The 24,680-nt window shown below is 44.4% G+C and overlaps 2 protein-coding genes across 3 annotated transcripts in view; one reads left to right on the top strand and one right to left on the bottom strand.

Annotated features, from left to right (window-relative positions):
* The window catches only part of LOC309848890 (uncharacterized protein), a gene marked incomplete at its 5' end in the record, with an annotated part of 137,005 nt that overhangs the window by 67,772 nt on the left and 44,553 nt on the right, over positions 1–24,680 (top strand). The window contains 1 exon segment of the mRNA XM_082700931.1: positions 12,994–13,134. Within this exon segment, the coding sequence (XP_082557057.1) occupies positions 12,994–13,134 (141 nt within the window).
* LOC309848528 (ral guanine nucleotide dissociation stimulator-like) lies at positions 18,855–23,991 on the bottom strand. Of its 2 annotated transcripts, XM_082700227.1 has the most exons (6): positions 23,891–23,991; positions 22,912–23,019; positions 21,338–21,531; positions 20,692–20,751; positions 19,562–19,761; positions 18,855–19,310 (listed from the first exon to the last, which is right to left on the bottom strand). In XM_082700227.1, exons 2-6 carry the CDS (start codon positions 23,002–23,004, stop codon positions 19,000–19,002), a joined length of 858 nt encoding a protein of 285 aa, XP_082556353.1. In that variant the 5' UTR covers positions 23,005–23,019; positions 23,891–23,991; the 3' UTR covers positions 18,855–18,999. The 2 variants fall into 2 exon arrangements, 1 of the variants encoding a protein (XP_082556353.1); XR_014303100.1 differs by lacking the exons at positions 18,855–19,310; positions 19,562–19,761; positions 20,692–20,751; positions 21,338–21,531 and having other exon boundaries at positions 22,579–23,019; positions 23,418–23,920.

A 24,680-nucleotide genomic window follows, 5' to 3' on the forward strand; every position in this document is an offset into this window, starting at 1 on the left:
GCCCCCTTTTCTAACCTCCAGTCCTCTGCTCCATGGTGCCCTCCGCCAGGTGGAATGCACTCGCATTTGTGCAGGGCTGTCTCCTTCTTTTCCTCCCGCAGGAATTCTCCGTGTCATCTCAGCACAGCCTTGCCATACCCCTCACCGGGTGGAGTTTGGGCCTTAGTTGTGTCCCTTGCTCTTTTGCTGTGGAGCAATCGCTTTTCCCGTTCACATTTTGGTTTCTCGTTTGTCCATCTTCTGCTCTAGACCCTGAGCTCTCACGAGGAGAACCCGCTGGGCTGATAAGCCCTGGCACCATCTGAGTGCGCAGTGCCCAGTGGCTGAATGAACGGGAGACAGGATCCGTCCCAGCACAGACCAGCTTCGTTGTTTGAGCCTCACTGATTTTAGTCCTGTGTACGCTTTTTGTTTTATTTTTAAGTTAACTGTGACTGATGTGAGCCTCGAACTCATAACCCTGAGATCAAGGATCCTAGTGCCTGAGGAAGCCAGGTGCCTCTTTGGTCCTCTTTAAAGGTTTTAGGCTGATCACTATTCAAGTGAACTTGGTCATTTCAACATGCTGTACGGAGCTATATTACATTACGCTGAATGACCATGTAACTCCCCAGGTTTTGGTAGCCTGTCACCACAGAGGTACCCCCCTTGGCAGTGCTGAGTGGATCTTCAGATTGGAGACTGAAATCCTTTCTGTGTTCTTCAGGAGCCCAGAGTCTCTCCACCATCGGCCTTCTCCCTCCTTGGGATGACATGCACCTCTGACGCCATCAGCACAACAAGAAAGATGACAAGGAAATACACACAGGAGGGTGTTTCCGGCCAGGTCTTGAAGGCCTCAAGGTTCACTTTGATGCTCAATTTGTTATGTTTTATTTTAGGATTTTATTTCTTTATTAGAGGGAAAAGAGCACAAGCAGGGGGACTTGATACAGATGTACTGTAAGAAAACTGTATAGCATGTGTGCTTTTTAAAAAAAGATTTTATTTATTTGAGAGAGAGAGAAAGAGAGCATGAGAGGGGGGAGGGTCAAAGGGAGAAGCTGACCCCTTGCTGAGCAGGGAGTGAGTTGCAGGACTCAGTCTTGGGTTTCAGGATCATGACCTGAGCCGAAGGCAGTCGCTTGACCAACTGACACCCAGGAGCCCTAGCTTGAGTACTTTTAAGTTGCTATGATACTAGTAGTCACTAGTTTGTATTGAGTTCTGATTATTTATGAGGCAGTATTTTAAGCAATTTATATTAGTCCAGTTTAGTTTTCATGACAGCTCTATGAGTTAGGCCGTCTTATCTTTGTTATATAAAGAAGAATATGGGCAGAGAGGTTGTTAATAAATGGAAGAGGTTGTCAATAAGTGGAAGAGCTGATACTCTTAACTAGTTTGTTTCCTAAGAGTACTTGCTGGCTAAATTGCTCTATCGTACAAGCAAGGCAGAAAAATATGTTTTTAAAAATCTGTCATCCATTAAATAAAAACCATATTAAGCTTTTTAACTATTAAAAATTCTGATGACTTGCCAGTCTTATGTCTTAGTTATAAATGTTAATGAGGCTCATGATTTTTGCCATTCATATGTACTTGTTTTTTCTTTTTTTTTTTTTTTTTAAGATTTTATTTATTTATTTGACAGACAGAAATCACAAGCAGGCAGAGAGGCAGGCACGGAGAGAGGAGGAAGCAGGATCCCTGCTGAGCAGAGAGCCCGATGCGGGGCTCAATCCCAGGACTCTGAGATCATGACCTGAGCCGAAGGCAGTGGCTTAACCCACTGAGCCATCCAGGCGCCCCTGTACTTGTTTTTTCTTTCTATGGTATAATCTATGTCATTTTTTCTTTGTTGGCACTCTTGCCTCCCTTGTGTAGTTTGAAGTCTTTCATCGTCTCCTCCTGGCTAGTTGTTCCGTCTCTGTGTGCCCAGCTCCCCATCTGTTTAAAGGTGGGTGTTGCGTAGTCTTCTGTAACCTTCCTGAGTGCTAGATGAATGCTTTCTTCCATAGTTCTCTGTGATATCACACAAAATACTTGTCTTTAGTCCCTCTTAGCAATTTGCTGTCCCATTGGGATGTAAGTATACCTGGTTCTTTACCTCTCTAACAACTTCAGGGTTCCAGTTTTAAATTTATTCTTGGGGACACCTGGGTGGCTCAGTTGGTTAAGAGGCTGCCTTCCACTCGGGTCATGATCCCAGAGTCCTGGGATCGAGTCCCACATCGGGCTCCTTGCTCAGCAGGAGGCCTGCTTCTCTTTCTGTCTCTGCCTGTGCTCACTCTCTCTGACAAAACAAAAAAAAAGAAAGAAAAGAAAAGAAAAAACAATTTATTCTTGCATCAGATAAGAGGGGCTTTACAGTTACTTAGTTTGTAGGATTTTTTAGTTGTTAGCTAGGCTCTTTCTCAGCTGTGCACATTCTGCTTATGTTTCCTTCCCACTTCCTGTTCCTAGTCTGTTTCTCCATCGAAGACTGGCTGTTACGCACATGGATACCAGTGTGTGATATGCATTTGGAGAATTGAATCTTTCCCTATAGTTTTAGTCTCAAGTATTGTTTTATGATCCACTTTTTGTCACCATTTTTTTATTGAATGAAATAGTTTTAAAATGCATTTCTCATGCAATCTACTTACTTGACAAAAATAATTTTTCTCAGTGATACAATATTCCACGTTACTTGTCAGGTCCTTGCAGGAACATTTCCTGGAGTGCGGCACAACAGTGCAGAAGGGAAATCCTTTGTCCTCTTTCTTAATAAGGTGATGAGGAAACCGGGAATGAGAAAAAGCTGGATAAAGAAATTCCATAGCAATCTTTTTCAAGAACTTGAAACCCACAACTTATCTTTAGTTTGTGAGGGGAAATTCATTACTTTTACAGCTAAGGGATAGCTTCCAGTTTTCAATAAATTTATCCTATACTTGATTTTTCATGAAATTTGAGATTTTAAAACACACTATCATTGAATGAAGTCTGCAGTCCTAGACATAAGACCGCCACCCACCATACGCAGCCTCTTGAGCCTTTGCTCTGCTTTTCTGCAAGTGGCAGAGCCTCAGATGTATTGCTTCTCACTAATAAATGAATGTGTACCCTTGGCCCTGAGATTGGAAAGGAACAGTGTCACTCAGGGTCCAAGTCTGGATGCAGGAGCACATTGTGGAAGAAGACTGCTGTTTCCACTCCTGTTAAGGAGTTAAGCCATCCCTGTGAAAAGGGGGTTATGCAATCAGGATCTCAGAATAGTATTTGCAGTATACCGTCAACTGTGCTGGTGTATTTCTGGAACTAGTATGTATCTGAATACAGGTTTTTATTGAAGTATTTTTTGAGACATGCACGAAGCCACTATTTGTGCCAACGCCTGTTTTAAGTTTGCTACACAGTGTGGTAGGAATTTAGTTTGAGCAGAGGTTAAAATCAGATTACATACCACTTGTGGATTACCTCTAGGTGAGTTTGGCATTGAAGCAGTGGCTATTCTGTTGTTGGGGCACAAGCTGTCTATCATTTTTCCTTTCAAATCATCTGGGAACCCCCTAATGCTCTCTCTCTAGATGTCCTGGAGCTTTTCATCGGAGACTTGCCCTAGAAAGGAGGAAAACTGATAAAGCTCAGACAGAGATTGAGAATGAAAATGGAACCACTGTAATAGATCTTCCAGGTACTTTATCCCTCGAAACGGACTGTTCAGGGACAGGCACAGAACCTGCTGAGCGCAGCTTGATATCAGCGTCTCTGCCCCCGTGGCCTGAGGAGCCTGGCCTGGACAACCCCGCCTTGGAGGAGAACACGGCCACTGACAGTATGTGCTCTTCACCTTGCTTTTGCTTTTCATCTGTTTTCAAATCAGATATTTCCTTTCTTCTCAGTACTCCCTATTACTTTCCCTCCATGGGGTGTTGTTGTTCTTGTTGTTGTTGTTTTTCCTCTTCAACAAATAATTTTACTGAGATATGCTTCACATATCACATATTCACCTTTTAAGTGTACAAGTCTAACAGTTTGCCGGTTAGAAACAGAAAGGGAGTCTTACCTTGAGGCTTATCCTTCCCCCTCCCCCTCTTCTGTTGTAGTCCACAAATTCACTGGTCATCAGCAGGCTTCTTTTGTTTGTTTGTTTTGATGCCTATTGCTTCTTGACTAAGAAATCCACAGCATCAAGAAGAACAAAAAAATACCTCAGCCTCCGTGCTTGTTCTGTGTCAGCACTGTGCCAAGCACTTTACATATATTAACTTATTAAATGCTTGTACCAATACTGGCTTTTTTTTAATGATGAGGAAACTTAGTCAGGGAGTCATTGGTCAAAGTCTGAGAGCCACGAAATGGCTAGGTATGTATCTGACTCCCAAGGCCATGTGTCTGACTATTGCTGTCCTCTGGTAGCAGCCACTGATCTGTCTACATGACCCACCAGGAAACAGGCAGAAAACCTCTAGTCATAGATCTTGGGCATATCTTAGTAGTTGGCCCTTTGTCTTACTTTTAAATAGGTTTATCTCTTATGAAAATTCCAATTTTTCTACAAATCCCAGTTTTCCCAGCCTTGGCTATAACAATTCTTCTATCTCCTACTGCTCAGATCAAGACCCTCCTCTTCTTGCTTAATGTGGTTATTTTGTCAACCACTACGGTGATTGTATGTCACAGAGTTTGTCTTTTTTATTTCATATGTACTGCCTTGCACTGTTTACAGCTGTTTCATGGGTCAACTGACAAAATGATATTTTGTATATTGATATTTTGTCAATCTGATCAATTAGGACAAGATGATATTTTCTGTATATTTCTTTATCAGATCACTGTGTGGTCCCTAGTGATCTGATGCATAGTAGTTATTTGTTGATTATTTACTGATCACCTTTCAAAGAGGAAGTGTTTTGCTAATCTTACCTATTGGTGTTTTGGTCATTCTGTTTTTCTTATCCCGTGGTATTGCTTTGTTATGAATCATCTATTAACATAAGGTCATCACTAATGATAGACGATAACTTACTTACGTGAAGATAATCAAAATAGAAAACATTTTTCTTTCCACCTGTTTTTCTCCGTCTCGTTTTTAACTTGGCAGCTATGCAGCAGCCGGTTAGTTTTCCGGAAGGCATAATTATAATTACTACAATTGAAATTCACCGGTCTGATCCTTATATTCAGCTAGGAATTAGCATTGTGGGCGGCAATGAAAGGCCACTGATCAACCTTGTTATCCAGGAAGTCTGTCGGCATGGGGTGATCGCCAAAGATGGAAGACTTCTTGCTGGAGACCCAGTTCTTCAGGTATCAATTTTTTAAATGATTTTGTTAACTTGCCTCTTTTGTTGCTCTTATTCATCAATTTAAAACTTAGGAAATTAGGGTACTGTGGAGTCTGACTTCTAAAAAGGTAAGTTTTACTGTTTTTTTTTTTTAGTGCTAAACAGATCAGAATTTATCTGTAATTTCTCTGATTTCCCCCAAACTCATGGAATGTATTTTTACCCCCATCTTAAATTTGATCCCGCATGTGCCTCAGTGTGTGGCTCTCCAGGCCAGCTGGATTCCTCCTGGCTTGGTCTCCACGGTTGTCTATTTCGGGGCCACCTTCACTGCTAAATTCTCTTGTCCCATTGGCTCTATCTCTAGTCCCAGGGTACCATCCATCAGTTACCTTCGTTGTCTGATTCATCCTTCTCTACACGGATTTCTATAATCTAGAAAAGACAGGTCACACAGCACAAGTTACTTAAAACTTACAGCATTGAATTTAAGATAGAATTCGGAAATCATGACCACCTCTTGTTGGCTCTCAAATGCACTCTCATCCACAAACAGCCTGACTCTGCACTAATCCTTGGTGCTACCCTCTCCCTCTTCTCTTTAAAAAGAATGAGCTACTCCAACAAATGAACTTGCTTCGGGCAAGATGATGTTGTGTGTGAGGGCATACTGATGAGCATGAGATGGCCAGAATTCCACTGTTCATGTGAATTCTAGAGTGTATGTGAAAATTGACCTGGATATATGACCCATACAAGTGTATGTGGTACTTGAAGCTAAAAGAATGGATATTTAGGAGAGAAGAAATAGGCATGAATGAGAAAAGATGTCTTCTAGGAACCCAAGCTCAAGGACTCTTGCCTCCTCGATTTCACTGCTGGGTCCTTCCCCACGGTCTGTTGGTATTCACCCCTTCTCTTTTCCCTGCCATCTCTCTGGTCTGTGCCCTCACTGCTTCACGTCTAACCCAGGAGAATCAAAACCCCTGCCTCCCTACTCTGCTCTGAAATCCGGTACGACATTGTCCGGTTAATTCACCTGTGACTCTGCTTTTCCTGGATAGATTGGACCAGAGAATCAAGTCCATACTGATTAATCTAATAGTCCAGGTCCTCTTTGAACTCTTACACAACCTGTCCCCTCAGCCTTAACCCTTGCTTTTTCTTTCAGCTGTAGCCATCGGTGTATTACTGAAACATCATAGGCATGGTGGTCAGAGCTGAGGGTATAATTAAGAGCAAAAAGCAACCCCTGCCCTCATAGAATGTATAATGTAGCAGAAAAGCCAGACATAGCAGTCTCCTTGCTTCCCTCCATGTTCCAGTCTGTCCCCATTGTGCTACAGCTTCCCCACCTTCATCCAGAAAGCCCTGCCCTGCCATTTTCAGCCATTCAGACCTCTTCTCACAGTAAGTGCTGAAGACATTCCTTCTCTTCACCACTTAATGCATAATTGGTCACAGAGAGTTATTCAAATGCAGTGTCTTCCTTTGGGGATGGCAGCCGCCATTATTACATACTATGGGACAGGCTTCTCACAGAGCTGTGCCTGGAGTCGATACCCAGGACAAACCTGCTGAGTCAATAAAAGAGTGGATTTGGTTATGATATCCTGTTGGGAATAGCTGTCTTCTTCATTAAAACCAAACTTAGAACCTCTAGGATTTTTAGTTCTTCAAGAGAAATGTCCAGAGGGGAAGACAGACAAACTAGGCTCCAAGAGCAGCAAGGATTGACCTTTCCACTGGGGGTTCCTGGCTTTGGTTTCCACGCCCATCCGTATTCTGCCTCTTGTAGTTTGTGTTTTCCACTTCGACACTTGGGCCCAAAACCCCTCCTTCATTGCACTTGGCCTGGCTAACACAGACTGAACTTGCAGTGTTTTGTTCTTGACTAAATCCAAAGAGGCAATAGGAGAATACAGGAAACATAACTAATCCAGCTTATGTAAAATCCAGTTTCTGATCCTACCATAGCTAGCTATTTACCGCATTCCTGTGTTTGCTGTCCTTTTACGATATTAGTAGTATTCTGGTTGCATGAGGTTGGCACAGCTCTCTGGACACCTTATGCTGTATTCCTTCTACCCCAGCTCCTAAACTGATTCTCTGTGGAGGAACTCTTGTAGCTGGTTTTGACCTTTTGACACCTTTGTGGCCAAGACAAAAAGAACCATATTGCCCTTTTTTGCAGCTTACACAGGGAGAGAGATCAAGCACAGGCAGACAGAGTGGCCGGCAGAGGCCGAGGGAGAAGCAGGTTCCCTGCCGAGAAAGGAGCCCGATGCGGGACTCGATCCCAGGATGCTGGGATCATGACCTGAGCCGAAGGCAGCTGCTTAAGCAACTGAGCCACCTAGGTGTCCCATCACTTTTGGTTTTTAAGGAAAATAATTGCAGTCATGTCTTGACTGCATTGGTCCAAAAGATAATTAGCTAAAGATGTGGTAAAGTTTACTCTGTTGGTGCTATTTTTACAACATCTAGCAACAGTATTTTATTTGGTTTCTGCTTTCTCTGTGTTTCACTGGCAACCACACTTTTGTGAAGGGAAAATCTCCGATTGTAGGATATTCCACAACCCACGTCACAAAAATGGTGTGAGGCTACAGACTCGCACGTGGCTAGCGCTGGATTCCAGCCAGATGTTTGTAAAGTCATTTGTGATAGATGTGAATCAAAGACGGAAAAATAAGAACCTAGAGATAAGTGGCTTTTTAGCTGAATAACCAGAAATGATGAGTTTTGACTAACAAATCCACGTCAGGCTGGTTTTTTAGAAGCTGCCTTAAAGTTCTATTCTTGACCCTATGTTACTCAACTTTTTCATCAAGGATCTGGATGGCAACCAAATGCACAGATGTTGCAAAATTGGGCGAAGAGCAAGTTTATGTGTGAGATCTATGGCATTTGATGCCTGAATTTTAAAAGATGTCCACAGGCCCAAATCAATAAAATTCAAGTTAGTGGTGCTCAAAACTGTCATCCCGAGATGAGTAGGAAGGGGGAAGGTTTTCCTTAAGATAGACTCACGTGAAAAAGATTGAAGGCTTTGGGTAATCACAAGCACCTAACCCAGAGCCTGTGCCACATAACACATCCAAGAGAATGTCGATTTCCTGCTTGCTGTTGGTGCAGGCAGATGAGGAGAGGAATTCTAATTGTGATAAACACTCAGAGTTGCACCAACCTCTTCCTCTGACTAGGTGAATAACTGAAGCTGGGTGTATTTTCTTAGTCCTGTTCCTGTCCCAGGATCAGTCACTATATTCCTTTCAGGGCCATAAGGTTTAGTAAATAAATGTTCTGTGAGTACTGAGTTAAGCTTGTTGTATTAGATAGATGTTACACTTGAGTGCTAAACAGAGTGAAACTGTAATTACCTGCTTTTCTTTAAAGTAAAAATGACTGAACTGAGATCAGGTTGTGTATCTAGAATCTGTCCCTTTTCTTAGATTAAAACTCGGTGTATTTTTTCCAGGGTAGGTGTTTTTCATTTGGAAAAGCCACATCAATCCAGTAGAACTTCAGTTTCTGTTCCACTAGAACTAGTATTTTGTTGGCACTTGCCACATGCTGCTGCTGTCTCTGCATTTTCCTCCTGGTCCCTTGAAGCGGAGAGTAAACCCATCTCACCACTCAGGGGACACCCTCAGACATCCCACTACTGGCAGGACCAGGGACTCTGATTCAGCACCCTCGCTGAAGCCTGAGATCCTAACTGCCATTCTCTACTTCGTGCTAGTCATTGTGAGTGAAGCTTAGGAACTGTGCATTTTAAAACATCTTCAGAGGGCTTTTCTTTGTAAATAATGACTGTATGTCATTTTCCAAAGTCCGTTTCTTTTGGAAATGGCGTATAAATGTTTACCAGTTGAGAGGATAAAAGATTGTCCCACCTCAGTCATAATTCTTTTCTTCCAGGTCAACAACTGTAACACCAACAATGTGTCTCACAACTATGCCAGAGCCGCCCTTTCCCAGCCCTGTTCCACGCTGCACCTAAGCGTGCTGGAGAGCGGTGCTTTGGGGGCCGGACCTACAGCCACCCTGACAGTAGCTCTCCCCGGGAAGAGGTCTTCCACGTAGTCTTTCACAAACAGGACTCTGGTGAACAACTTGGCATTAAACGCATTCAAAGGACCGGTGAACCAGGTGTTTTTATCCTTGATCTGTTGGAAGAGGGCCTGGCTGGCTGCACAGGATGGAAGGCTGAGCAGCAACGACCGAGTGCTCGCCATCAATGGACACGACCTGAAGCTCGGAACCCCTGAGCTTGCCGCCCAGATCATTCAGGTACACGCGGATATTCATTCCACGTGCTCAGCCTTTATGTCGATGTTTTCGTCACATGAGAACCTGAGGGATATTTGATATTTCATGGGGGAAATCAAACACGGCTCCCCAAATCCTTCCAAATGCACAAGAGATGATTTTATCATTACAGATAAAATCCTGTCCGGAAAACTGTATCCCTGTGAACATTTAGCCTTGCTCTTTATAGAGTGAAGGCTCTATTTTTGCACATGGGTTTTTCATTTGCTCCATGGGCTCCACCTAAGCCCACACATAAAAAACACATTTATGTCCACATTTAACAGGTGAGACAAGAAAAGCTTGAAGGAGCTGTGGTTCCAAAGTTGTGACTTCCCTGCTCTTGTAACGTTCACTCTCCGCTTCACCTCCATACAAGTGGGGAAAATCAATTTTTATTGAGAAGAACTCATTATCTCTGTAGTGCCCTTTTTATAAAGCATTCAGAGCATTTCAAACACATCATAACTTGTGTTCTTACAGTATCCCTGTGAAGTAAAGATGGTTATTATTAGAGAAAAAAAAATTTCAATAAGAACATTAAAGTAGGTAAAGTAGAGGGGCACCTGGGTGGCTCAGTCATTAAGCATCTGCCTTCGGTCAGGCATGATCCCAGGGTGCTGGCATCCAGTTTCACATCGGGGCTCTCTGCTCAGCCAGGAATCTGCTTCTCCCTCTCCCACTCCCTCTGCTTGTGTTCCTTCTCTTGCTCTCTGTCAAATAAATAAATAAATACATAATAAATAAAATCTTTAAAAAAAGAAAACAGCTTTATAAATTTTTTTTAAAAATAAGATAGAAAAAGTAGAAAATAATCCAGGCCAGACCTTCCGGTTCTATAACCTACCAGAGCATTTAATGATATGGGTATCTCCTACAATGATAGGGGTGAAACAAAGATGTGTATGGTGTTTTATTTAGTTATGTTTTATTTTGTTTTTAGTAAGCACAAGAAAACACTCTGACATAGAGGAAACCAAGCAGTAACATAATCGAGCATCAGGAATTAAAGTAGGTTGATAGTCACTGGGAAATGTGTATAGTAAACAGAATTAACAATGAAGATTTAAGTACTGTGTAAGAAAACCCAAATTTAAATCCCATTTCATTACTCCATTTCACAAATGTTTGGTTCATTATAATTTTGGGAACACACACACCCGGTAGCCGTCTTGCATTAGGAGGGAGATTCAGGCGTTGGTCTCTTGTCCCAGACTTGAGATTGAAAAAAATTGAATACAGATACATATATATGATACCAAATATAATATATTTCTCAAGTTGTTTCTTTGTGAAAAACATCTTAATGTTTTGGATTCTGAGAATAACATGTATTCCATGTCTGAAAAGGAGACTAAGGAAGACAAAATACAGAAAATGAAGAAGGAAATCAAAATCACAGTCAGTCTAAAGTCCATAAGATAGTGACATTAAAGTTTTGAAGAACATTGTCATTTTTCTGTATATGCCTACAAATAAATAGGTTCCTATTTACGTAGGTACTTAGACATGCAGTCAGCTTACAAATTCTGAGTTTGCCACCCTTTCTTTACGTCAGCTGTATGTTGTGGCCTTCTTACCCTGAAAATAGATGCACCATGATATAGCTGTATAGTAGGCGTGTTGTGCTAAAACTTACGTAAACACTCCCCTGTCAACAGACTTTTTAATGTTTTGTTTTCAAGTTTAAGACATTTTGCTTAACTTCCCTCTAGAAAGATCATACCAGTATATACTCCCATCAAAAGGGCATGCCACTATTTTATGAAATACAGGTATTGTCATTTAGGCATCCTGCATTTTTAAAATCTTGACTTTAACAGAATTCTTTTGTTGTGCTTGAAACCCTGAAGAGTTAGATAGGCAGTTGGCCTAAACCCAAATGTTGGCCCATCGTTTAAAGCTTATATGTCCACTTCCATCACACAGCCAGAATTTTGTCTTTTAAGAAATCAAAAAAGATCAGGGATTTGTTTGTTAATAGGTTTGCATGAGCAGGGGTCTTCCCATAAAGCTGAATTACTGGTTATAGAGTATTTGGTAGTGGGGAGGGTTAGGCAGTAAAGCAAACAATTCTTAATATTGAAATGAGATCACAGGGGTTTCTCACCCTTCACACCGTGTGATCTAATACTGGGAAGTGTCAGAATCTCAAATATCTGGATTGTAAGCGTTCTATTTGGAATTTGCCTGTTAGATCAAATCCCCAGACTCTGGCCACATGAGGAGTGTTATTCTTTCAGTTATTGGAAGAATTGTCTGAAACTAGTTTAATGAAATACTTGAATAAGTAAGTGACTTTAATAGGGCCTTAAAATTGGTTATCACTCAGGCACCTGGGTGGCTCCGTGGTTCAGCATCTGCCTTCGGCTCAGATCCTACATTGGGCTCTCTGCTCTGCGAGGAGTCGGCTTCTCCCTCTTCCTTTGCCCCTCCACCTTGCTCTCTCGCTTTCGCTCTCAAATAAATAAATAAAATCATTTTTTTTTAATTATGGTTTTCACTCCTTTTCCAACTTGACTGCAGTCATGGGGGAGGAGTGCTCTACTTTCCACCACAGCTTCTTGAAAGCAGGCTGTCAAATTTTCCCATAGAAATGATAGTAAACTTGGAAAGTTGTAGTCATGACCAAGAATCAGCATCAAGTAGACCAGGCCTGTACGTTAAAAGCAAAGCTAAAATAGCTTTAAAAAGTATAATAAATGTGAATCTGTGTTTCAGATCTAGATCTATAAATACAGATAATGGACCTCTAAATTCAACGTGGTTGTCATCACCTCTAAAATTACATTTATGTGTGAGTGCACATATGGCATATATAGGCACACAATTTGTGATGTATATAAATACTAATCCTGTTTTACAGGACCTTTGTTATCATTCTTTTCAGGACTGTTTAAGCTGATCCCTATTTTCGATTCGAAGCTGTAGTGTGTGGAAACAGAGCTACACGTAGTTTCATTGATTATCACTCTCAAAGTAGCCATCTTGGAATTTATTTCAGAAATCACAAAGGATTGTAATCCAGTTTAGAATCCGTTCGTCCTTTTATCTTCTTTGCTCTCTTTCTCTCAGTCCAAGGCCAGTTTTGCAGGGGAGGGAAGTATAAAAAGACAGTTACCCTTCAAGAAATCATGGGGAGATCAGAACCCAGGCTTTCTTTGCTTACACCCTTGGTATTTCCAGGATTAGGGAAGGTTTACCCAAGAGGTCTGTGTGTGGCTCTTTTACCTGCAGAAGTTTTAAAGTATTAGCTCCTGAAATGAACTCCCTCGTCTGCCCCACCCCCAGCAGGGGCCTGCAGTCCCCACTCAGGTGAGGCTCTGATACAGCGATGATAAGTGCATTGAAAATGACCCTCCCTATAATTTTTTTAAGTGAGAAGCATCATTAATGACTGGTGATTATATATGTGTGTTTTCTCCAGGCTAGTGGCGAGAGGGTGGATTTAACAATTGCTAGGCCGGGGAAATCCCAGCCTGGTAACCCTGTCCAGGACGCAGGAGCTCAGAGTAGCAGCCAGCACCATGCACAGCCGCTGTACCACAACAGTCCCAGCTCACACAAGGTGAGGCCTCGAGTTTGCATGTTTTCATTCATCTGCCCTCAGGGAATCCTTGTGACAAACTGGTAAGATTTAAATGAGGGCTGTTACTCTGTTGGAAAAGGTGAGCACAAGGTGTTTGGGGGTGTGGAATGTGTGTTTGGCTACCTTGAGAGTCCCTGTACAGTCTGTTCCTCAGCCAGTAGGGGTGGTTTCTTAGTAAGAAGGTCCCTCTGCCAGATTGATGAGAAGTGTTTGATCTTCTAGAAAGACTTCTTTGTTTGGTCCTGCTTGAAAGTGGGATTTATCTTGGTTTGCTCATTCAGTTGTAACAGGAGGTTATGTAACTGAAAAAAAGACAATGACCAACAAGTCCATACTTAGCGGTTGGGCAGTTTGCCTACAACAACAGAATTCCCTATGTGAATATGAAGCATAAATCATACTTTCTGATACGTACATGCAAAACACAGAAAGCATTTCTTTTTATGTTACAGTTCATAGGAATACTACCCTAGATCATTTTAAATTCCCGTATGTTGAGCTTTTTGCTGCATCTTTCATATTTCAGTGCTTTGCTAATAGATTCCTAGGTCATTTATCTGTGCCAAAAATTCTGATGTTGTCTCACTTTGGATGCTGAAATCAGTAGAAGTCAAAAAACAGTGGCACTTTACTGTGTTCTCAGTGTTATTTACTTCATTTCATCTTTCATTTGAACTCAACTTCTAGTAGGCCAGAATTTTTACAATGATGCTATTTACCAACTGTGTGAAAATCACACATCGGAACCTTCCTATTGATTTTTTGTTTGTTTGTTTGCTTTTACTTCCTATAGTTTTTAAGTAGACCAGTAAATAAGTTTTAATTTAGCAAAGCAATTTAATTTTACTTAAGGAGAATGACTTGAGAAACACATGTTTAGCTTAAAGTGGCTTCTTAATGTAAGTACAATTTGAGAGAATAACTCTGTAATGTCACAGGAGCCCAAGAAAGCATTATTTATTTTTGTATTTATTTATTTTTAAGATTTTATTTATTCATTTGACACACAGAGATCACAAGTAGGCAGAGAGGCAGGCAGAGAGAGAGAGAGAGAGAGAGAGAGAGAAGCAGGCTCCCCGCTGAGCAGAGAGCCCGATGTGGGACTCGATCCCAGGAGCCCGAGATCATGACCCGAGCCGAAGGCAGTGGCTCAACACCCTGAGCTACCCAGGCGCCCCAAGAAAGCATCATTTAAAGGCACAAGTATTTTTGGCCCATCAGGTTTATCTTGTTTTCTGAGCTGAAGTATACACTTGTCACTGGTCTTTGTTCAGTTAAAACTTTTAAGAAATTATAAGCACAAACTTCATCTTATTTTTGAACAGAAAATGAAATGTGTGAAGGGAACCTATAATTTTGCTTTCACAATGATGACTACGAAAAGCAGTTATTGTTTTGAAAAGGAATTTGAATAGGAGTTGTTCATATAGCTGGTCCTTGATTTACAAGTTACCTATATATACATATTCCTAAAGAATCATAATTAAGGCAAAAGTTGGTAACTGAATCCATGAATTCAGCAGAAAGTGGAAATATGGGTGCTCAAAGACAATGCTACAAATTTAAGACTGTTTTAAGAACTACTTAACCATTTCAGCGTTCATATAGAGGACGATTTATGTCCTTTTTTTTTGTTTTGGGCACAAATATTTTTCTTTTTACTAGTTCCTCTTCCTTAATTTTAAGTGGTGGTGTTTTAAATAGCAATGCTGAATTCTTACTCTAGGTGCTCTGTAAACCTGCTTGTTAGAACAGCCACATTAAATGTAATTTTAAGCATTAACTTAGCAATTTACCATTAACATACAGCATTTGTGATGTCAAATCCTACTTTAAAATATAAAGGTCTCCTAGGGAAAACAAATACAAATTTATCAAAACAACCTGTTCAGAGGATAATCATTGTTAAAAATTAAAGCACACATTACTCTATTACTAAGCCCCTGCGTAGCCCCTGCTTGGAAACATTCATCCAGTGTTAAGCCCTTAGAAGTTTCCATGAAGTATACCAAGAGTAATCTGTGAAGTTTGGCTAAAATGCATACATCTCAGCCATTTGGAGGAATAAAACAACCACCTCTAATTGACTCGATACCTGACAGACACAAGCGTTGAAGTCAATGTGCTCCCAGCTGAGTTTACCTGGATTGTCTTCATAATCACGTGGGTCTTGCCCAGTTTTGAAGGATGCGAACATAGATGTCATATGCTATGATACCACCTGTGGACGTTTACAGGTTTTCTATGAGGTCAAAATTCTAGGAACTCTAGGCTATTTAAGTAGTGCCCTCAAGAAAATTTCAGAGTGTTGGTTTCAGGAGCAGAGAAGAGCAGACACCCCTGCCGGTGCAGGGCTTGACTGACACGTCGTACCTGTCCGCTCTGAAGCAGTGTCACTAAAGGAAATGTTACAGTTCTAGCAAAAGAACTCATCTAGTTCTGCTGTTGATATTGTTAGTCGTGGTAATAGTTATCTTGTTATCTACACTATGCTGTTACAGTATATGTGTTAAGGAACCTTTTGAGATAGGAGCTTCCATTATTACACTTAATGGGATAGCACCATTGTAGTGTGGATGCATATAGCATCATGCTGTATGAACATAGACAACTACATATGAATACATGTTTATGTATATACACTATGTGTGTGTATGTGTATTTTTTTTAAACTTGAATCACCTCAAATCCCAGTGTGATCATGCGTAGCTATATAATTTGGAGCAAATTACATGAACTTTCTTTTTTTTTTTTTTTAAAGATTTTATTTATTTATTTGACAGACAGAGATCACAAGTAGGCAGAGAGGCAGGCAGAGAGAGAGGAGGAAGCAGGCCCCCCGCTGAGCAGAGAGCCGGATGCGGGGCTCAATCCCAGGACTCTGAGATCATGACCTGAGCCGAAGGCAGCGGCTTAACCCACTGAGCCACCCAGGTGCCCCTACATGACCTTTCTAATAAGGCTATTTCCTTGTTTATAAAATGGGGCCAACCATAGGATTTACACTCCGGACCATTGTAGTGAAATGTAATGAAACCATGAAAATGAAATAATACATGTGAAACCATTTGCTTTACACATAGTAAATCTTCAATAAATGTTAGTTACTATTGCTATTTTAATATTAATATTTCATAGGTACCCATTGTTTTTTATGGCATTCTAATTTTAAAAAAGGTGATGTTTTAAAGTTTCCTTTTCTTCTAGGAGTGTCCCCATAAATAGAAACAATCAATATCGGTAAAAATTGCTTTTTCCTGAGAACACAGTTTGTTGGAGAATTTTTCTCTTCCTTAACTTTTTCAAAAATTCAGTTATTTCATATCCTTATAGCTTTCCATGAAGGTTGTGAAGATCAGTTTGCACCCATTTCATGACCGAGCATTCTCATGAGTAAGAAACAGAAGATAGATCTATAGCTTTTTTCTGGCAGTTAACTAAATCCGCACTTTACTTTTGTACTATTCTGTCACCATTTCTCTCAAAGAATAGAGGAGAGAGAGAGAAATAAAATTAATTAGCTTGTCTTCAGAATCTTAAAACTCAAGTGCATTATTTACCTTTGTAGAATTGGCCCTATTTTGACTTCCACATGTCAACAGTCCTGAGTTTTTTCTGTTCCATACATAGTCATATGAACATACAGCCATCCAAAGTCTGACATTGTGATCCCCAGTGTTCGGTGTCATGTTTGTACCATGAGGAACTGTGTATTATTTCTTCAGTAACTGATTTTAACAGTGACTTTATCATTGCCATGGTATTTTTTCCTTCAGTTTCCTTACTTTACTTCAGCTATGTATTATTTATTTTGCAATGAATTTTCTTCTCCTGTGTTAGGATCTTCCCCAGTGTGTTACATGCCAAGAAAAACACATTACTGTAAAGAAGGAACCACCTGAGTCCCTGGGAATGACAGTGGCAGGGGGCAGAGGAAGCAAGAGTGGTGAACTGCCCATCCTTGTAACCAGTGTGCCAGCTCATGGCTGTCTGGCACGTGATGGCCGCATCAAAAGAGGTAAGATAGGAAGGGCTGGGAACAGTGAAACTCTTCCCATCTTCTCCCTGCATGCAACTCATGTTTGAAAAAAGTAACAAATATTCCCCAAATTTTCTATTAAATATGATTTTTTAAAAATCTTCTAAAGTGTCCCTTCCATATATAAGTGTAAAACCTCTCTCTAAGGTTAGAAAAACGCCTAATGGGAAGGAAAATTGCTGCAGTTTGATGATGTTTCCGTTCTCTTTTTTTTAAAGAATTTATTTATTTATCTGACAGACAGAGATTACAAGTAGGCAGAGAGGCAGGCGGGGGGTGGGTGGAGGGGAAGCAGGCTTCCGGCTGAGCAGAGCCCGATGCGGGCTCGATCCTAGGACCTGGGATCATGACCTGAGCTGCAGGCAGAGGCTTTAACCCACTGAGCCACCCAGGCGCCCTTTCCATTATTTTCTAATGTTTATTTAGATCATTGCATTATTTTATGTTGGAAAAAACCCTCTAAAAAATAGAACACTCATCCTTTCCTTCCTAACCTTTTATATAATCCTCGTTGCCCTTTTTTTTATTATTATATTACTTGTCAGGGCAACAAACACCTTTTTTTCTTCCTTAAGCAAAAGATGCTCAAATCACAAGTTTCATTTCTTTGTGTAGACCCAAGGATCTCTTCTCTTTAAGTATTCTGATACATCCACGCTGAGCAAACTCTGTAGGACTATATCTCTAAAACTGTGTAACTCTAAAACAGGATATGTTAAAAATTCATTTCTAAGAGCAAAAGATCAAATAATTTTTGAGCAGGAAAGAACTATAGAAATCACTGAAGCCCAAAGAAGAGAAATGAACATGCCCAGGTCCTGCACATTAGCAAAACCAGGTCTAATGACTTGGACGTCCAGTCAAATCACAGTGCCTCAAGCCACATTTTTTCCTATGTATGATGAAATTATCTTAAAGTTTTGAGTTGTTTTGGAATGTTTTCCATGAATTGGATTTTTCCCTCGATATCGTAATGACAGAGATGTGAAAAATTACAAATAACAGGATGTATAGGGAAGATAATGACTTGGTAGCTCATCTCATTTTCTTGTTTATTCCTTTGGACAGGTGATATATTGCTGAATATCAATGGCATTGATTTGAACAATTGAAGTCACAGTGAGGCCATGGCTATGCTAAAAGCCAGCACCGCGTCCCCTGCTGTTGTCCTGAAAGCACTTGAGGTCCAGACTGTCGAGGAGGCAGCCCAGGCTACCGAAGAGCAGCCAGGCACCTTCAGCGAGAATGAGTAGGACTCCAGCTGGTCGCCGTCGTGGCTCATGTGGCTTGGGCTTCCAAGGTACTGACAGCGTTTCAGCAGTTTCATGGAATAATCGTAGTGACAACATTTCTCAGTATGGAACACAGTAAATTCATTTGTCCAGGATGTGAGGGGGAAGGTCCTGGTCAGAGATGAAGTGGCAATGGCATATCAAGTTATAGAAGAAAAGGGTATTTTTTTCCTTAGGTTATTATATTTTAAAAGATAAATTTAGAGAGAAGAGCAGTGGTTGCAGGGACTGGGGGAGGGACAGAGCAGTGAGCGATGAGGAGCGTGGGTGTCTCTGTGACAGAAACGTCGTAGAACGACATGGTTGTGCAACACTCTGGATGGACCTAATGAGACCTCCATATCCCACTGCAAAGGATGCGAGTAAAATGTTATATAAACTCAAATTCTACTTTATTTAATAAATAACATCTATGAAGTAATTATAGAGGTGAATACAGAAAACAAATACGATAAAGAAGGAAATGATGGGGGAGGGGGAGTCATGCTCTGGAGCTGCAGCCAGTACAAGCTGCTACTCGGGGGCCGAGCCTGCTTGCTCCACGGAGGCAGGGGGCGGCAGCTCGGTGGCAGGACCCTGCTGGTCATCCAGGAAAGTCAAAAGGCCTGGTGGCTCTTCCGTGGCAGAGAAGTGAACGAGGGCCCTGACGACCATCTGCCCTGGCCCCAATGGGTCAGGGGGGGTCACTGGTCTTCCTAACCCATAGTGAGCAGCCATAGCAGGGATGGCGGGGGCCAGCTCAGGCCCCAGAGGTGCAGCAGGTGCCAGAGTGGCTGGTGGAACAACTTCCCGAGACACATCCTGATCTGGCTCTGGGGCCGGTGCTGTAGCTCCAAGAAGAGAAAGCATCATCAGCTTGATTGACTTCCCTTTTGCCTTTCCCTTTCCCCACCACTCAGCGTGGCCTGCGTTCAAGACCCAGCCCCCAGAAGGTGTCCCCGATGGAAGCCCATGGGGACAGGGATCTGAGACGACTCACTCTCTTCGGCCCAATTACAATCTACGGAGGCTTCCTCAGGGTGGCCCACCCTGCCTCCGCCTCAGGCCCACATGAGTCACCCCCAGTCCTCCTCACCCCTAGCCTCTGGCTCCGTGGTCTTTTCAGGAGCGCATTGCCTTTCTGGAAGCAGAAGCTGGGCACGGCGCTGCAGGTCCGAGCCCGGCACATTGACCTGCAGGTAGGCCAGCAGCGTGTGCAAGCTGGGAAACTCCGGAGGCTGCACAAAATCCCCTGGATACTTTTCCACCCAGGTGTTCAGGATGGCATAGACGGCCCTGGGGACAGACATGGAGGCAGAGAAGTCAGAGGACAGGGTACGCATCCAAACCAAAATCCCAGGGAACCTATGTGGGAACCTGGGCCCCTGGGCTGTCAGCTCCTGTCTGAGACCAGTCGGACTCCTTGTCCAATTGCGACCTGGCAGTCCTGCGTGAGAAAGGCCTGCTCCCACACGGCAGGCTGGCCAAAAGCCGCTAGGAGTGGGAGTCCTTGGTCAATGGGGGGAGCATTTCTGGACTTCTTAGGGGAGCTGGACACACTCCTCAGTCTGTCTCCTTGCCCACGAGCCACTTGAATTCAACTGCATGTGCCTGGGGAGAAGTGGTGTCTGGCCTCTTAATTACCCTCACTGCACTCGCCTCTGCTCAGTGAAGATCCAACCGAGGAGGGAACAAAGGGACTCTGTCTCTAGCCAGGCCTTCCCAGGACCCTCCCCATACCTCCACCGTTACCTCCTCTGCCCGTTCACTAGGTGCCATGAGAGTGGGTCTGTTTCCACTGACACTCACCTCCCACAGGGTGTGGGATGCCTGCTGCTCCCTGGGCTCTACTGGGTCACCCTCTCCCTGAGACCCCTCTGTGCACCCAACGTGCAGGTGCCAGCACTGCTATGTGATGGTTCCTAAATCCTGTGTTCTGGGTCCCAGAATTGGGGCAGAGAGAGGGCTGGGAAGGGGCAGGGATGGAGCATGACCCTCTCAGGGGTGGAAGCTGTCCTCCATCCCCCTCTGCTCTCCCACAGTGCTCACACACCTACCCCAGTTCCCCAGGGCACCTTTCCAATTTCCAGTAGAAGCTCTCAGACATTTACCATAAAGCAGAATAACGAGGTGAGTCTGAAGGTCCGGCAGCCCCTCAAACTCACAGGACCCTCACTACCCTGGTTGAGAGGGAAGGCCCTCCTAAAGCAGCCAAAGCTTACTCACATGTTGCGCTGCTCCTGGGGTCCGCCGACCTCATCATAGCTGGAATAAACACATCCGAATCTAGAGGAGGCCAGGGGGCATCGCATGAGATGTCTGTGGATATTGGCTCTCACCGCCAGACCCTCGACTAGCCTGCAGCCCTGGGGTGCTTTCTGTTCTGTGCAGGGATCCCATTCAGCTCCTGGATAATCGCCTCCACCTACCGGGGCTTCCTGAATGCTTGCTGAATAAAAGGGCCCCAACCAGCCCATCACCGACATCTGAGTGGGCCCGGCCCCTGCTCACCCCCAGGGATGCTTGCTCTGGATTCAGCCAGACACAGGCCCCAGAAGGAGTCTCAGATCTCCCTTTCAGTGGCAAAGGAGCCCAGCTCAAGATCATAGTGAGAGTCAGGGATGAGGCAGAGGCTTCATCATGAGGGGCACAGGAATGAGCAAAGAGCATGCCCACAGGCCCTCCAGCAGAATTTTCCACTGGCGCAGGCTCCCAGGTGTCCTTTCCCTACAAGACCCCACTGAGTCCCTATAATACCTCTGTCCCAGTTAGGAGCAAGGGAAGCTTGGGGAAGCTTGGGGACCTGCCAGAGTCTCACAACAGGAATTGGCCAAATCTCACAGAGCAGTTAGGGGCAGGGGAGGGTGCTCACCTTGCAAAGAGGAGGTCCAGCACCTCCTGGGGGGTGGCCAAGTGACGGTATGTGTCCAGAAAGGTGTGGACACAGTGTAGATCTTGTCTGATGACGGCAGGCACCAGGTGATCTATTGCGGCCTGCAGCTTGTCGGCCCGCTTGGCCATCAGCACCGAGGTCTTGCTCCTCTTCCTGGTTGAACGATTTTTCCCCTGAGGTGAATCAGAGGAGACATGAGTCAGTGCTGTGGCCACCAGGAGGGTTGGGGCTTGGAGGGCAGAATGAGCCCCCAGATCTCAGGGACTTCAGCAAGAGGTGGGACAAGAGAGCCCAGAGTCCGAAAAAGAATCGGGTGACTCAGTGTCTCATTGGGTTCAGCCTAAAGCTCTTGGTTTTGCTTCAGGTCATGGTCTCCGTGTTCTGAGGCTGCGATCCTCGTAGGGCTGTGTCCATAGGGCAGTGTCTGCTTGAGGATTCTGTTTCTCGGTCTACTTCTCCCCACTCTCCCCCTGTCTCTCTCTCAAATCCATCAATCAGCCAATCAGTTAAGAAGCCTTTAAGGCAATGAGAAAATGTTCTTGGTATCCATACAAAGAATTGAAAGAAATGATGTCTGAACTTGCTAGTATCTGAGGTCCCTTTGTGAGCGGAGTATGGATAGCACATCCCTGCCTGAGTGGCATGGATCCTGTGATTTCTGATAACATAGCCCATTCTTTTTACTTTTTTGAAAGACTTGTTATTTATTTATTTGACAGAGAGAGAGGTGACAAGTAGGCAGAGAGGCAGCCAGACATAAAGGGGGAAGCAGGCTCCCTGCTGAGCAGAGGACCCCACGCCCCCGACGTGGGCCTCGATCCCAGGACTGTGAGACCCAGGACCCATGACCTGAGCTGCAGGCAGAGGCTGAAACCCCTGAGCCACCCCGGCACCCAACATATCCCATTCTTGAGATGAGAACACAGAGATGTTTAAGGTGAGAGGGCTTAGGATAAGAAGGCACGGAGGCTGTAGGATGCAGCACTGTGCCTTGGCCAGAGAAGGGGATTACATCCAGTCCTGCCCCAGTAAAGGGCTCCATGGCTGTGATCAATGACTGGCCTTCCGGACTGCCGTGCAGTGCAGTGCAGTGAGGCCCCTGTTCCTTTTCCTTGGGGTGTGTGGGGGGGCAACAATGTGTTCCATCAATACCAAAGCGCAGAGCAAGAGACAGAGTACCATGTCCCTTTGGATCAAAGTCTCCCAATCCAGTCTTTGCAAGACTTGCAGAAGCTGAGGAAGGACTGTTGGGCCAGTGGGGGCACCTGGGAGCACGAGTTAGGAAAATGCCTTGGCCAGGGCAAAAGGAGTCTAAATCAACGGGATGAAACCTGGTCTAAAGTCTCTTTAATGATACTCCTATAAGTATGTGGACAATGGCAGTGCTTCTGTCCAAGGCGTGGGCAGAACGTTGTGGGCCAGTTTGGGGAAGAGATGGGATGCAGATTCACGGGAGTACAGGACTCTAGGAGGCCAGGTTGGCTTCTAGGAAGTGGGGCCCTTGGTGCTGCATGGGCGCCCCGGGGTTGGGTCTCCCCAGCACCTGCACTCACCCTGAGCCAGCGCCAGACTCTGTTGGCCGTGTGCGGCTTCGTGTCCTTGGAGGAAGGAGAGCAGGCAATCTCCTCGGTCACCTCCTGCACCATGTCCTCTGGGGCGTTCTTTAAAGACAGTGCCCGGCAGGCAGGCAGGAGGACTTAGAGCCCTGTCTGGAGGCCTTTGCTGGTCTTCAGACCCAGGGCGCTCCATTCCAGGCACACCACAGCCCAGGTGGCAGAGCCCTCCCCCAAGGAGAGAAACGTGGCCCAGCTTCAGGGCCTTGGATGTGCTCTGGCACAGCTCAGAGTCACCTCAGGAATCCCCTGTGCACCCTGCCCACCCTGACATTGGTGTGAACAAGAAGGGATCACAAGAGTATCCACTGTACTCACCCTCCTCCAGCCCATGGGCAGGAACCCCCACATATCCCTCCTCCCCTCAAACTCCAGAGAAAGGGATGGGGCTTCCCTAGGACGGTTCAGAGGGGTGGGCATCGCCTAGTCTCCTCAGTAGTAAGTACCTTATGGCGTCTCCCTCGAAAGGTCCTGCGGCATTGGGGGGGTGGTTTTAGCCAATGTCTGCAGCATGGGAACAAGTCATTTTCTTGGGGGTTCTGGTACCCAGAGCCCCAGAAACTAGGTACACAACAGGAAAACATCTTTCTGTGTCAAGGTCCTGAGTCCAGTAACCCTGCTACTGGACTAGACTGGCTGCCTGGTTGCAGGGGTTCCAAGTTCTGAAGGCCTTTGTGATCCAGGCAGTGACATCACTTCCTGAGATGCCCTATCAGGGCCCACTCCTGATTGGACCCCTACACGAACAGTGCTCCCATCTGCCATCTCCTCTTCCCCCTTCTGCATGCAAGGCCACATCTTATCTGTACACAGTGACCCCAACACACCCCTCTCCACAGGCCCCCAGGGAAGGTCTGGGAGCAGCCAGGGCCCCAGCTTGCAAACACACCTGGTTTCAGACACAAGTCTCTATTCTTACCTGGTTCAGACCCTAGATAAGCCATTGTGGCAGACAAGGATGGTCTTCTTGCCAAATATGGATGAGTCCAGCATGTCTTTCTATCAGATGTCCACAGGCATAGGTTGGATAATAGCTATGATGTTAGAGGAGGGCTGTCACATGTAGGAAATACCTCCCACCCAATTTCCTCCCTCCTGTCAACTTCTTGGAATCTGCTACTAATCAGATCCCACCCCACAGTCCCTCCTGGGGTGTGTGTTTGTGTGCACCAGCACACAAGCTCCTGTGTGCACACATGTGTTCATCGGTGCTCACATTCTGGAGTCCCAGAAAGGACAGCCCCACTTACAGATGGCTGGGTAATAGCTTCCCAAGGTCTTAGGCTTTTTCTTTTCAATGCAAACCCTAAAGAAGGGACTGGAGTCTTGGCCCTTGATGGTCAGAATGTGCCCTTAGCCCTAGAGACCGCCTGTCCCGGGATGCACTCCATTCTCTCCTTTCCAAAGGGTGTGATGCAGATAGGGGTCGATCCAGTGGGTTGCCATGACCCAGGATCCTCCTCAGACAAGAACCTGGGCATATGTCTCCTGTCTAGGAGACCAATGATCACCTTCAGCCCGATAACATTTCCAGGCCAACAGCCACTTCCTTCCAGAAAAACTTTTCCAGAGCCCCCAGTGAATGGCTACGTTGCATCCAGGACCCCAACTTTGAGGATACTCAAAGAGCTGGGTTCAAGCCTGCTAAGCATCCCTACCAGTCTGATTCTGGGCAATGCCTGGACCCTTCAGGGATCTTCACAGTCTCC

Source organism: Mustela nivalis (genome assembly GCF_964662115.1).
Source record: "Mustela nivalis genome assembly, chromosome: 15".
NCBI classification, from domain to species: domain Eukaryota; kingdom Metazoa; phylum Chordata; class Mammalia; order Carnivora; family Mustelidae; genus Mustela; species Mustela nivalis.